Source organism: Opisthorchis viverrini (assembly GCF_000715545.1).
Source record: "Opisthorchis viverrini unplaced genomic scaffold opera_v5_22, whole genome shotgun sequence".
NCBI lineage: Eukaryota > Metazoa > Platyhelminthes > Trematoda > Opisthorchiida > Opisthorchiidae > Opisthorchis > Opisthorchis viverrini.
Window position 1 is genome coordinate 1,674,784 of NW_008751678.1, and position 15,331 is coordinate 1,690,114.

The 15,331-nt window shown below is 39.3% G+C and overlaps 2 protein-coding genes across 2 annotated transcripts in view; both read right to left on the reverse strand.

Moving 5' to 3' along the window:
* The window catches only part of T265_01974 (hypothetical protein), a gene marked incomplete at both ends in the record, with an annotated part of 2,206 nt that extends 1,175 nt beyond the window's left edge, over positions 1-1,031 (reverse strand). The window contains one exon of the mRNA XM_009166112.1: positions 932-1,031. Coding sequence (XP_009164376.1) covers positions 932-1,031 — 100 coding nt within the window. The remainder of the gene's footprint in view (positions 1-931) is intronic.
* Positions 1,032-1,039: 8 nt separating this feature from the next.
* Positions 1,040-15,124, reverse strand: T265_12903 (hypothetical protein; the record flags this gene model as incomplete). Its single annotated transcript, XM_009166149.1, has 4 exons — positions 1,040-1,115; positions 3,052-3,367; positions 6,545-7,168; positions 14,899-15,124. 4 exons carry the CDS (start codon positions 15,113-15,115, stop codon positions 1,040-1,042), a joined length of 1,233 nt encoding a protein of 410 aa, XP_009164413.1.
* Between the last annotated feature and the right edge of the window lie 207 nt (positions 15,125-15,331).

Below are 15,331 nucleotides of genomic sequence, written 5' to 3' on the forward strand. Positions count from 1 at the left end.
GTTCACGCGGCGTATTTTGTCAGAATGTTATCTGGAGATAAATTGCTCCTTCACATATTTGCAATAGACGGTGTTTCCACAGTCATGACTCACGTGAACTAATGTCTGGTTTTGACGGACTGGAACAAATATTTATGCGAATCGCATCATGTAGAGCCATGTGAGTACGCTTAGTCAACAACCCTCGTGAGCAGACACAGTCAGTGACGCACGTGGGATTTTTTGTGACCACTACAATATGATATTTGTGAAACTTCCCGACACTATAATGGTTAGGTTAGAAAGAAAATAAAGAACATCGAAAGTACCTGATTAAAATCTACAAGCTAAGTTAGGTTCAACACAGCGTCAACTTTTCTAGGCTTGTGTTCACAGTTGAGTCTGAACCGCTATCTGGCCTGGCATTTCGAAAAATACGTAGTACACATCCAAAAAATCTTTCTTTGCACAGATCACACTTTTATGTCTAAAATTTGAGCCAGATTTTGCAGACATCTTACCTCATGAACGTTTACTAAGTAGTGCACCACATACATGAAGTGCTAACATAAAGAACCGAAAAGCTAGTTGACTTTAAGGGAATAGCTCCGAAAACTTCCACTACTAATTGGCCGATCCGTTTCGAGTACCTGAATCTCAGTTGTCATACTTAGATACCTAGTAACTATTGGTTAATATATTGCTTGTTGCTTACTACAACCGGCAATGTGCTACTCATATGTACGTATTGTCATGAACAACAGCTGTAATAAGTTTTTTCAATGAGCCGCGAGTGGTAGAGACGTAACTATTTTAAGGTGATACCTCCCCGAGGCCGAAAATCTCTTTTGACAGGGGCTTACTTAGCAGGCGTGGCTCCAAGTCACTGATACAAGCGAAACTAGAAGCAAGATCCCGTTCATATCAACATTACGACTCAGTCATTGACTACCGGCACCTCCCGTGGACAGTGTTTGAGTCTTATTGACGTGCCACGTGTTGTCAACGTTGAACTCGCCGAAAAATAATAAACTACAGAAAAGTAAAGACATACGGTCAGCTAATGTGAACGAGAACAAAATGTGGTGTTCTGTTTACTGAACAGGTGTCTCACCAGCTGGTTCACTGATTCATTGCTAGATTTGTGATGAATCACATTTGAACTTCATTGGCTTACTTTTGTGGGGTAAGCAATGTGCTTGTATCTCAGCGAATATAACATAAACACACTACAGTGATATCTATTTCTTGGGCGCTTTGTACCCTAGGCGTTCCAGGTCAGCATGTACGAGACTTCAATGCTAAAATAAATCCAGGTTGAAGCCCAGCTTGTTATCTACGAACTGGCTTGTCGCCGTCAATCACAATGTTTTCAGGTTGCACCAAACTGGTTTCTATTTCTGTCAACTTTTGATATTTTGTCATCCGTACCGTGCTGATAACAGAGAACTAAAAGTAAACTCGTGAATAGTCTAGCTTTTCGTTATCAGTTGACACTAAGAAGGAACTTCCGCTATTCTTATAGAGAGCTCCAAACAACTAGGTGTTAAGCGGTTCACCATCTTAACTCATCTAATGGAGGTAGACATAAGACATGGGTCGTGATGTATCAACATTCTGTCTTAGATTTTATAGCCACCGATGCTACATAGTTGTAACGTAAATGATAGAAGAAAGGTTAGTTCAGGGGATAGAAAAACCCACAACTGTTTCAAAGAGGGTAAGTAGCGAACAACTCTTTGAAAACCATAAGGCTTGAATCAGTGAGGTTTTGGGTATTTAGTTTCGATCATTGTGTACAGTTTTGCTTCGGTTTTGGACCACGACTGCGGAAGAAGACTTGGACAAATGAAACTTGATAATCGATCTAATCTTCTTATGGTGCTAGGACACTTCGAGTTCCGGTGAAACTTTCTTCGAAAATTTGTATGCACCATTAGAAATGGTTTTTCGATTTTTTAAACTTTCTTAGGTGCCAGGCAAACGAGAACTTACGATCCAGTGTGAAATGTAGTGACCGAACGACCTATTGGTTGATCTGACTGATTTAAGCAGTGTGTTCTGTTAATCAGGCACTTTAGAGTTTGCTACCTTCTTCATTCTTTCCAAACTATTCCATAAGACTTAAGGCTCCGTTGGACTTGTCATATTCAATTCTGCCATCCTTTTGACAACTAATTAAATTTTTTCCATATTTTGCGCAGTTGAAATTAGCCTGACGTTCTCCAACTAATGTCTTTTACTCCACAAAAGCACACAAAGCTTAATCTTGTGTCACCAGTCACGGTTTGTAGCAATTTCGGATTTGATTTCTCTGCGCACTTTCACATGTAAGGCTATGAAACATGTGGGATATTTGCCAACAAGGTATGTTGTCAATGAACTGTATTTATAAGTTATCGCTATTCCACCGTTCAGTTACACATTTACTGAGAATTTAGAGGTTCACTTCAAATGTGGCACAATCGTGCGCGCGTAAAAAAATCTAGGTAGTACACCTGCAGTTGAACACGTTCATTGTGTTGAACCGGCGAAGACGTTTTCTCTATGTGGTTTGGTTTTTGCTTTGCGTATTCCTGAAAATTCACAGGTGACTCATCTCGCCGTTTTCTTCTTTCTCGTCAGAGCTGCTGTCGCTTACATCACAGAAAGAAGAGCTTTTGCACCTACTGGGCAAAATTTCGTTCATTTTCAACATAAACAACTTAGAACCATTTTTAAGATATTTTCCTGCGTGATATTTGCTTGTCTTTTGCTCAGACTTCAACGCTTTTATACTGGGACGACAGCAACTTATTACTCATAACCGTCTCTCCATGTGAATCACTTGATTATTTCATAGTATAGAGTGAAGCGCTCACAAAACTTTGTCTTTTTTGTAAAATAGGCCCATTATTGAGCAGCTGACAGACAACTGTTTCACAATTTTGCACACGTTGGCCGTGTCATTCTTGTGCGCGCATGCAATTGCGGAACTCGACATTCATATTTCTCTGTCTTTATATTGATATGAGATTCATTTTAATCAAACATTGGTTGGATTTTCGGGGGCTAACACAGATCAGGTTAAACTTATAATTTATTCTGATGAGTCCACCCAAATGGGAGCAATGGACTCGAGTTTTGCTTTTATTATGGCGAATCAGCAGGGCATATCCAGTAGCCATACCGGGGTTTGAACTCCGGACATCTGACATGCGAGGCGAGCGTGTTACCACAACCTCACCAACGTACCTTGGACGCATCTGAATTTTGATATCTGAACAGTCCAACGTGCTCACGCTGGAGCGATGTGATTGGTGTACACGACTCATTGAATGACAATCCAGTACCTGACGATCATCTGACCCCTCTGTCAGGTCTTCCCAGTCAGGTAGCGTCATAGACACTTTAAACCCGCTGGACAGTTTCTGATGCATATCCCGAAGCCACCCGCAACAAAAAATTCATGAATTAAACACGCCAGTTTTCAAAACTACAGTATATAGTCTAATTTAGCCACTACGCAGACTTGCGAACCCAACCTGAAGATCCTCATCGATTTACCGACCAACCAATATCTCGCCAATCAAAGTCCACAAACAGGTGTGCATATTTCTGCCGGTAGTGTTTCAGCTTCATCTCTGTATATACACGATACTGCAACACCCGCAAGCGGCCAATCTTACTTTTGGTTTTGTCTCACTGCCAATCCAAATCAAACAAGCTGGACTGGAAACTTCGAATACCTAGCAATGAATTTCTAAAACACCCTCATGCATGAAATTAGATGACGTCCTCAAGGGGAACATTACCACAATCGCGAACGTAACGCCCGCCGTGATAGTTCACCTGTCGCAACAGCATAGTCATACGGCATCCAGAAAGCCTGGACTTCAGCTATCAATGCTTAGTTATTCATAGCCGTGCTACAGCCCACATTCTAACCGGTGACATACAAATTTTTGCATACACAATAAGTTGTGTCTCTATGTATGCGTGGTTTGAGTTGATATATTTGGCTAACCAGAAAACTAGTGAAGTAAGAAGATCAGTGAAGACTAATCTTTCGGGACTGTTTTTTTTGATGCCATCAACAGCAGACAGTGGCTAATTAGGTGCTATCTAAGAGTATCTATGCAATCTTTGGTTACGTGAACTCAGGTGAAGCATTGCTCGTGGAAAATGTTAGCATCTTCAACAAACCAAGCTAGCATCGAGAAGTATTGTATTTTGGTCAGAAGGGTAAACTTCTTGCGGATTTGCACGTGACTAGTGTAGTCTTACTCCAAATAGAAGGCACGAAATTTTTTATAGATTTAACCCCCTAACTTTAAAACATCTAAGCTCTCTATCTGGCCGCTGGCCGTAACCCAAGACAGCATGCTTTCGGTTTGTTTTCTCCAATCGCTTCAGACTAATAATTCACAGATGATAAATGTTGCCTACAGAAATAAAAAAGTCGTAAAACTTCGGTGGTTTACCCACTGGAGAACATGCCTCAGGCACGTTGACCGGAATTTTCTATCGCCAGTCCGAGCACTTCTTTGTGCGCATTTTGTAATTTTCTGGTAAACGATTTTGTTTAACTGCCTGTCGAATACTGTCCTTATTGAAATTTAAATTTACGGTGTAAAGCACTTCCTAACTAATGAAACTGGTCCATAACTAGATGATAGATCGTCACTCAAAAATGGATAATTTGGGAGTTTGTCTCATAAATGTTCGTCAGATGGTTGGCCTTGATATACGATTTTCCAAAAAGCACATTGTTTTTCAAATCTAGAAAAAGATGCTTCCAATTACGAATACCCAAATACAGAAACACTATAAATGACCATAACGCAATGATATCAAACAGTTCCAGTAAGGCATTTGGTTTATGGATAGTAACGCTACGCAAAGAACATCTTTTACGTTGCTTGCTCTAGTATGAGAAGATTGACCTTATTAGCCGAATAAAAAACTTGGGACTTGTGGCAACATAGCTTTTAAATGGGATCACGTTTATTTGACAACAGGTGTATTTACTGTGACAATTTGGAAAGGGGCGGCGCGGAACCATTTTAACCCTTCAGGACTGGTTCATCCTTGTCCAATTCTTGAAGTATTTAATTTGATTTTCAGTTATTTTGAAGAGAAACAAATTTTTTCGACCAGTTATTTACCATCAGATAACACGATGGCTTAAAAATAACCATTCTGCATCTATGTCAGCAGAATGCATTGTTTGGAAATTTTTCGAAGAACTCATCAAGTTTTTTCCCTCAGTTTTATTGCTCAGATTTTCGTCGGTGGCGGTGGCTTTCGTCAGAGAATAAGCAATCTGTATGCAGTAGATTAGTCAAGTGGTTGGTTGCTCATGAAGCCAACGAGCCCAGTATTAATTCCCTTGAAAGAACTATGTTTAGTATTTGCCGAAGGGACCAAGTTCATTTCTGTTGTGCTGCTCTGATGTTGCGGATAGATTCATCCTTGGGAGCTGGAGCTGTTAGCATTTAAGTTTGTGCTGACAATTTGACGACTACTGACATACTTCCTCATTAGTTTGGCAGTAAACTGTCTCTTGAGGAACGGATCCAGCAAGTACAGAGAATCGTTATTGATATATGCACACCTGCTTATGTTTCGCAGAGTGGCTGTGTTGCGTCTACTGTGCCATGACAGGAAGAATGGTTCAAACGGTTGACTGAAAACGGTGTGCAATGGTGAAGTAGTTTCTACTGCGTGTGATCTCTTTAGGACTGGACCCGGTGTGACATTTGAAAGAGTATTCACCTGGCCGAACTTCATTTCCAATACATTTAGCACGCTTGACTCAAAACCGACTCAAATATTTTCGGGTCATGTTATATGCTAATAAAACCCCGCTATAAGGCTGCTGCTACGCTGTAAACGTTGAACTTTAGTTTGTCACCATGGGCCAGATGCTGTTCTTCTCTACGTTACATGAAAGAACATACTCTACACTGTGCTGTTTGTTTGGAACGAAGTTCGTCAACTCGAACACTTGTGAGTTTCTTGTTGAAAGCGTTCAAAGATTTCCAGTCTTACGCAACGTCTCACATCACTTGGGAATAGTGGCACCAAATGAATGTTATTCTTTTAGGAAGCGAGCATTTTTGTTGGAGATTGTCAAGTGTAGATGTAAATGTCAAATCTGGTCTTGTAAAACTCTCCACATGAGTGTGAGCGTACCAACTAACGCTGTCGCTATTTCAACAGGACTTGCCTACATATACTGATATTACTTAATCTAACGCCTAATATTTGCTTGCGTTTTCAGAAGACTCAGAACCGGCCAATATAATTCAAATAATTGCATCAATCGTTCATTTCTCTTTGAAGTTTTTACTTAAAAAGATGCTTCAATCGAAATAAAACTACTCTAATAGTATGATGTAAATAATGATGATGGTACAAATCCACAATTATTTTGCCTGGAGTGTATACATCCGTTGCTTATTAGAAAAATTGATTAAAAAGGCGAATGTATAAAAAATAATTTTCTTGTGGCACAACATATCAATAAGTGTACATAGGGAAACTTGGCTCTCTCAATATTCTGGCGAAATTCATCGATCACTCCAAGGGTAAAAGATGTCCGTTTCATCCCTTAAGGATGGATAAATGTTGTCTAAATACCAAGTAAAAGATTTGCAATTTAAATCTTGTGCGATTTTCCTCCTTTCTGATAAACTTCCTGCATTTATGTTAATTGCAGTTGGACTGTTTTTATAAAAGTTTTGTAAATAAAGCTGTCCCCGATCTTGGCTTTCTCCGTGAATAAACCACACCAGAGCCGTTCGCTTGCGATTGCGTAATACTGTATGCTCTTTGCCTTGTGGAAAATTGTAGGGATGCACGGACCGATAATAATGGCCAACACGACTACACGGAATAATCTCCATTCGACCCGAGCACAACCATGTTCTCAGAGATAGTTCCACATTTTCAGCGCCCCATATATTCATTTCCTCATCGTAGCCACCGAGGTCAAAGAATCCTTCGCGCCATGCAGCATAAATTCCACCTGAAATGGCTGGCGATGCCCATGGTTGCATGGTTTGGTCCAATCGATTTGCTGCCTTCATATATTCCCAACGAAATGTCAGATTCCACGTGAACCCGCCCAAAACAGGGCTGTCATCCAACTCATTGGGATTAGAGATATCGTAGATTATTGGACTGACAATCAGTCGCTCAGCGACTACAACGGAAATATAGATATTTGGTGTTCATTAAAAGGTAGATAAATGCTGTCCGAACTACAAGCTAGTAAAATTTAATCAGCCTATTCGCCTTGTTTTTACTGCTTGTCTCCCTTTCTTTTATATTATCCGGCTCCTTTTATTTTAAGAGTGTTCCAGTAAAATGCCAACGAAAACAATCTGCCAGAACATGCATACCAGAAAATGAACCACTGGAGCTATAAAAATTCAAAAAGGTTGAAAAAATATCATATGATAAAGCAATCTCAGACACCACTGGATCTTGGATTCCAGACAACTGATTCTGTAGATCAACTCAGCCGGGATGTTTGCTAGGATATCTATTAGCCTGTGGTTAATTCTGAAAGGATCCAGCGTGCATACGTGGGCTATCGCCGAAACAAAATGCAAGTTTAATACTCACGCAACCAACCATAGGTGATCGAAATATTTGTGTTTCGTATCCGAAGAAAACGAGGCATATTTTCCTGAAAACAGATCGTTGAGGTCTACGTTACTTTATGACTCAAGCAACACAATCGAGAACTCTAGGAGTGTTCAACCCTTCACAGCAGAGCCTTCAGTCGTTTGAATTCTTGGCTGGCACTTCAGTGTTTCAGTGTTTTTGTTGGAAACAGCGTTGGTTGAGGCGTAAAAACAGTTGGTTGTATTAGACTTGAAATTTGTCATGTGTAATTCTTTTGATAGCAAACTTATTCAGTTTATGTCTTTTATTTAATCAACCCCACTGCTTTTGATCAAAATGCTAACAGTCTCGCAACCATCTGCAATCACTGAAATTGATTGTGAAGTATCTTTTTCAAAGCAAGGTTATAAACCAGTGTATTGTTTTCGGGAACGAATTTTTGGGGTGATTCTCGGCGTTATGATTTATATGAGAGAACTTGATTATTCTGACTAATCATTCACATTCGCACGTTGCTCACTCCACACTCGCGCTTCTAAATCCATATGTTTGTAATAGCGCATGAAAGTATGTGCCAAAGACCATAAAAATGTATATCAGCCAACGCTAAAATCAAATTGTCGGTATATAAATCACATAAAATATTAATAACTGCGAAAAATTTGCATTTAAATAGGGTTTTAGCCCAGTAAACAAAGAGTAATGATTTTGTAAATTGTCCTGAAAGTTGTCTCTAAAAAGATTCACAAAGAGAGGGTGTACAAGAAATACGTTAAGGCGTCCACGGGCGACTGGGGGTTTTCATACAATTCAGCTGCTGAAAATGATCCCCACATTTTGAACATAAATCTTTAATAGACTTGTGAAGCAATACCCTTGAAAAACGGAATTCCGTGGAACTATACTTAAAAGCTGGTCACATCACTAATCATGTTTTGTCTATAGTTCGAGATTCACCACTATAAGCACTGCATTTCAAAAATTGCTGTGAAGAAACAAAGGTTCAGCATATGTTCTAGCTAAGGTAAACACAACTGTTCAATATAACTTTTCGTTGCTGTATAAACAAACAAAACTTATAAACTACTAACCCTTACTCTATTGACGCCAACCTATTCAGCTGGAGTTTAGAAGAATCTTGCCGATCGCCCACAGAAGGTTTTCCGAAACAATACTTTGTGAAAACATCTGGTAGGTATATTAGAAAAGATTTCTCCAAAACTACAATCCACAAGGTGCATGTGGGAGCAAACTCGAACAAATCATGTTCCCTCCCACTGAGTTAGTTGAAATAATTGACTGACCCGACTTTTTGGCATGAAAAGGCACGCCGAACATTATAATGAGACATAGAGGAAAGTGTTGGTAGCTCAGGTAAGGTAAGTGGTCGTTGGCTTGTACACAACCAGCAACCCATCGCGACGCACCACTACCCTCCCCAGTAGCGCACTGGTGACGTCACCGCGATAGGTGATGAAGCGTTTGCAATCGAACTGCCCAGGTCAGCAAACAGGCCAACGACCATAATGGGACGTAAAATTCATCTCAGCTGCACGAAACTCTCCAGGTTTGTCCATGGAATAGATTTTTTTTCAAATTTTCCCAGTGAGTAATATCCCAGCAAGTTTTGAAACTTGGTAGTAAGGACGATTTGAACATCAAAAGTTTACTTCACACCCACACATATGCATGTTTTCTTTCTGGCCAAATAAACAAAATCCAGTGGCAACAACTAGATTGCGCAACTGCTGTGGGGGGAGGAACAGGCTTCAACATCATGGCATCTCAAGGGAATTTCAATATGCTGAAGACAAAATGCAACAGTTCGCTTGTGGTGAATTTGAGATGACAGAAAGACTTCTGCGTACAGACAAATAACATCGTTTTTCTTCGAAAAAGGAACCGGGAATTACTTCATATGTGGGATATTATAATGCATATGGGAGACCAAACTATCTACTGGGAAGCTTTCAATAAACCAATATGGTTTTAACGTGAGTATGCAATGATCTGCTCATAAAATTTTTATACTGCGGCATAATACTATTAAGCCCTCTTAGCACATCAGTATTTAGTTGTAAACTATGAATATAAACTACCTGAATATTTATGAGTATCGTCTTTTGACGTTATTGTAATCGATAAAGCGTTGTCACACGTTTGGGCCATAACCACATGATCTTCACTCAACATGTGTAACTAGCTGTCAAGTGTTCAGTTCAAAAACATACAGTCACTAAATCCTTCGTTTGAAATTTTTAGGAGCCAATGGCTTCATTCCTCTGAGATGGATGTTCATCAGCTCCGATGGTAAATTATTAGATTTCTGCTCTGAACACTTACAACCACCTCCAGGACCAAATAAAATTTTGTGCTTGTCAAAATGGATATGAAAACTGAAAGTTTTCGCAGGTTTCAATGCTAACTTCGACTGGGTCGCAGCCGTTCTTGTCAACGATATTTTCATGCGGATGCAAACTAGGTTTTGTCAATGTCTTGCAGGGTACCTCGTATTAGGTAAGTATTCCATCTGAAAGTTTTGGTAAAAACTTTCCCGGGTTACAATCTGACCATAAAACGGCACGGTACGTTATTAGATGACTTGCTGTGTTTGTTTATTATATATCATATCTTTCTGGTTGTAACCCTGTTTTACACAGCGAACTAACGCAACTAATGGTTGATCATCCTGGGCATAGACAACATGAAGGACCATTTTCTATCAGTGTTGTTCTATGAATATTTTTCAACAATGTTCCTAAAACTAACTATTTAAATGCTGAGTTTCATGGCAAGTTAGGCGCGCTTTAATCTGGAAGCATGTGGCATGCCCCTATAGCCGTTTTGTCCTCAAGTTTTCCTATTGAAATGATATTACATCGTATTTTACCCGTGCACTGCCATTTGAGTACCATTTGCCTTCTCTGAAATAAATTTTTAATAGGCAATTAAAGTTTTATGCTTAAATTTGACAAACCAAGGCAAGTGAATATTCTTTGTTACTTATGCTATGTATTGATAGATATGAACACTCCGCCGACTCATTATCTTCATATTACGTCATGAAACAATCCCTTACGTCATTTTTCATATTATTGTGTTGTTTTCTTTTTCTAATCAAATGTCACTGTGGGTTAGTGAATAGTAGATACAAGTTCACGATGCACCGGTGTACTTCTCTACCATAGCCCTCAGCCCTTACCTTAAGTGCGCCAACAATTTCAGAAAAGCAAAAGCCTCAAGCTGTTGCATGGGACTCCAACTTGCGAGTGAAAAACAAGGGTAAATGTCAAGACCAAAGGGAAATTCCAAGATGACCACACGTAAGAAAACAAAACGTTAGAAATCAGAAGGATGAATCCACCTGTTTACCAGGTCAGTGCGCTGCCACTTTTTTCATTCAACACAAACGTACCCTACAGCATAATGGCCTTATTTTATTGTTCATTGATGTAGTCATCTCCTGCTGTGCAACCAAAGTATTCCAAAAAACACATGGTGACCTCAAATTAAAACATTTTGCTCTTGCTGCTCTCACATCTGGGAAGTTCACCAGGACAGATGAGCTTACAGCATCCAATGTTTCGCAGACCAAAATGAAGGTCTGAGAAAATAAATGTATGCCTGGTGAATAAAAAACTGCTGTTCATATATTTCTGAAAACTTGTCTTCAATCATGAAGCATACCAAGAGGTGAATCTTTGAATTGCAATGTGACAAGCTTCTCATTCGCCATCAGACAGCCCCGTGAAACTCAAATATCACAAAAATTTGACAATGATGGTTTCACAGATAGCTCATGCACTTACAAGACACAACTGGATACTGTATTGTAGGATCTAGGTGTAGACACATTCTGATGGTGGTCTCAGAAATTTTGTAATAATGCAGGGTTGTGTGAATTACCAAATCGACCATGATCGTTGATGTTTATTGGTCGGTTATTTATCTATTCCCACTGAGGCTTCAATGAATACAAAATCACTGAATTCGAATATCAGCCTATGTTTTTCAAAATATGTAATATATTTCTGAAGGAAGAATTCACAAGAGGTGTCGCTCAAGACCCACAGCTTGTAACTATTAGGTCCTCCGTGGTGTTTAATTACCAGACAGGTAATCAGACCGATTAATTGTATTTTGTTAGTGTGAAGCAACTTGCGAGTTTTAATGGAGATTTCGCCAGGCAACTGAGAAGCTTTGAAAAGTGCTTCCACGCTGTGAAACGCTAGGTGGTTTCAAACGCTTGACCACCCTTGATATATACTGTTATACTCTCTTGACACTACGAACGACGCAAACAAGCAAACACGATTTAAACCTTTGAAAATCATGCATTGACTTCGCCAGACACTTTCTCCATGGGGAATACAACTACTGAGATATGTTAAACTCCCCAAAAACTAATGCGATTCCCCTTAAGTTGCAGGTCCGCTTAGGAACTGCATGTTCTGAATGATTACTCTACTCTTTGATGAAGGATGCCACGCTTGTGGGATTGTAACATGGAAAAAAATTTATAAACTTTCAAATCCACTTTCAACTTCTTTGTGGCTCACTAGTTTTCAAAGTCATATGTGTTTAAATGTGAAAGCACAATACATGAAACGCAGCCCATTTCATCATTTCGATGAGGTCTGAATAAGGTCTGGAATCTGTTTGCTCTTGCAACTTTTCCGCAAAAACCAAATTGTGGCCTTCAAGGTACTCGGAAAAAACGCAGTAACCAAAACTTCTATGATAACTCATATAGTGCTATTTTGTTAGTTCAAGATAGATCAGTATAGTAGAGGAGCACCAAAGATTTCTCAGAATCTCGTTGTCAGGTCTGCAGAGAGTCTAATAACCATAAATGTTAGCACATATATCATTAAAATATATGAAGTTAGTTTATTAATTGCCACTACGCCCGGAAACTCAACAGCGTTCCGGCCAGTCATCTCTTTTCTTTCAAAAGCAGACGGTTTGAAAACGCACAACATCGAAAGACGGAGGCACACAATATCTATCCAATTTTCTTCGAGTGCCTGTCTGTTACAGTAGTTTATTCAACCCAAGGGATTGGTAATTGGGTTTCCACACCTGGTGAACTTATTACAGGATAGGCAGCTGATACCATTAGCAAACAAACTTTTGAAAATGTCTCTTAAAAAACATTTTGCCACACCGTGTGAACAATCTGTTGTGGCTAAATCACGTGCGCAAATATTCTATCGTTACTCGAAAAAAAGTGTTACATTTATACAAAGCTGTTTTGTAACAAATCTCAGGGAGGTGTAATGGCGGTTGCTTTTATTCCACGAGTTATTTCACCTGGTTGACTCGTTTGAGATTTGTGCAATATTTATGTTCAACCATTTGTGGCTGATATTCAAACAGCATATCAAACTAAATTCCAAAGTGGTTGACGGTGTAAAAGGTTTGATGTTCACGTGTTGTAAAGCTGAAACTTTAGAAAAACCTTGGTTTATTCACGAGAAATTTTATCTTTGGGAAACTGAATTAGTACCTGAGTGTTTGACATTTAGATAAACTGAAGTATACTTCTAGATGAATGACCCGTTTAAAATGGTTAAAGACATCAGAGCACAACATTTAAAAAATAAATATATTAAAGTGTTATGAGTTAAGATATAGACAGCGTTTTCTTGTGGTAACCGGAAAGCTCCTAAAATAGAATTTATTAGGTGGCGGAGATTCGTTTAAAATCCTCTCATCCCCGTCAGTCTCTTCATTCCGTCAGTTTTAGGCGGAGTATAAAGCTACTGGGAAGATATGGTAAATAATTCCCTTCAAGCTGTTCAATGCGTAAGCTACATTACGATTTGCTTGCGGTTAACAAATTTGACATCTTTAGATCCAGGATAAAGAAGGTGGCATACCAAAATTTCTAAAGCTTTTTTCCCGGAAATTTGACGTCTTATTTGCTTCCACGTAGTCATTTGAAGGATAGCCACTTTTGGTATGCATTTAGTAACGTTTCACGTTGGTCGCAAAACTTCTGTTAAGTTAATTCCACCTGGTGACTGATTGTGTGGGAATGATGTGTGTGGGTGTAATATTGCAAACAATTTTGACCAAGACTTTTTCAGTGGGAAAACAAAATGATGGAAACAAAACTCTAGAAATTATACAAACAAGACGTCTCCCAGAATTGGCTAAAATCTTTAATCCATTTTGCTACAAAGTGACGCATAGATGTCTCTTTTTCCAGAGATGCCTCAAGAATATTTTGAAGTAGCACATCAAATCACATTAGGCAAATTAAAAAACACCTTGAGAAGCAAACTGTTGCAAAAATATAAATTTAAGTCACTAAAGTTAGACGAAAATATATGTTGGTTTGAGCTCCAACTCCGAGGTTAATGGGAGAGGACCAAGTCTTCATTTACTACTCAAAAAAACTGTACATTACTTGGGAACATCCGTCGAAGTCCACCAATATTGCAACTTTCGAGAGTGGCAAGTTTCCAAGAACACAAAATTAGAGCGCAAAAAAGCCATAAGCCAAACTGTTTGCTGTGTTGTAAGATTTTGCTGACATTTATGTACATCCACAAAATCTATCGTTCATCATGCACCATACTGTAATCCTGGTGTAGCCTGTCTTCAGCGCTCTCTAAGTTGTTTCGTTGTCCTAGCCTAACCTTATTCAGATCGGACGATAACATCCCATACTACTACTTTTGAACCGACCAGACAGCGAGTACTATTTTTATAAGCACATTCAGATCTTCGCAGCCTAACAGTCCACTTTGGATGATCCCTAGTTGAACCGGTACAAAGAATATTACATCGGAACTCAGACAGTATTTTACAGGTAAACAATTCACATCCATAAGGAAAGTTATCACAAACATAGCAATTTGTCATGGAACTTAACCGTGTCCATACGGTTTCTGTCATGCATGACAAACCATACAAGAGAAACCTCAATATTCCTCAAACATTTATTCAGTTATTCATTTTTTTGGCAAACTGCTTGGCTCGCACAAAATAATGGAACCATTTCTATAGTCCTGTTGAAAAAATCCAACTCTGATACAGTTAATGAATCCTTAATAATAGAACAACCGTGTGTCATCATTTTAGGTGGCAACGAATATCGGCGAAACGTGAATTTCATATGAAAAATGTTTATCTCCGACCGCGACTTGTTCCTTTGCGCGTGATGGTCACCAAGCGAACCTTTTCGACATAAGCCCAATGACAACTACTTTGCAGATACGTCACTTAATTCGTATTGAAACGGAAGACTTTTAGGCTTTCTGAAAGTTATACAGAACTAACCAACAAACTCACCAGACTGAAGACAGTTAATTTGTGGTTCCATCGGCTGGCTTTCCCTGCAGTCATTCCCAGTGTGATTCTTGGCATTTAACAATCGTGCCAATAGTGGCTCCAACCAGTGAGATGTCGTCTCCACATGGCTGTCCAGAAAAACGAGAATTTCAGCCGAAGCCGCTCTGGCGCCGACCATTCTTGACCGTATAAGGCCAAGTCGGGTTGGGTTCCTCATTAAACGAATCTGTAATACAAGAGAGAGCTAGCAACTAGTTGCCAATAGATAGAAAAAGCAAAAAACAGCTTATGAGAAAATCCCACTTTTGGCTACATGGAGATTTTAGCTCTAATGCTCCGAAATGTTAGTCATCCATCCAGCTAGCACTCCACAAAACCATTTGATTTAGCGTGGATGAACTGATGAAATTGTTTTCATTTATACCACATGTGT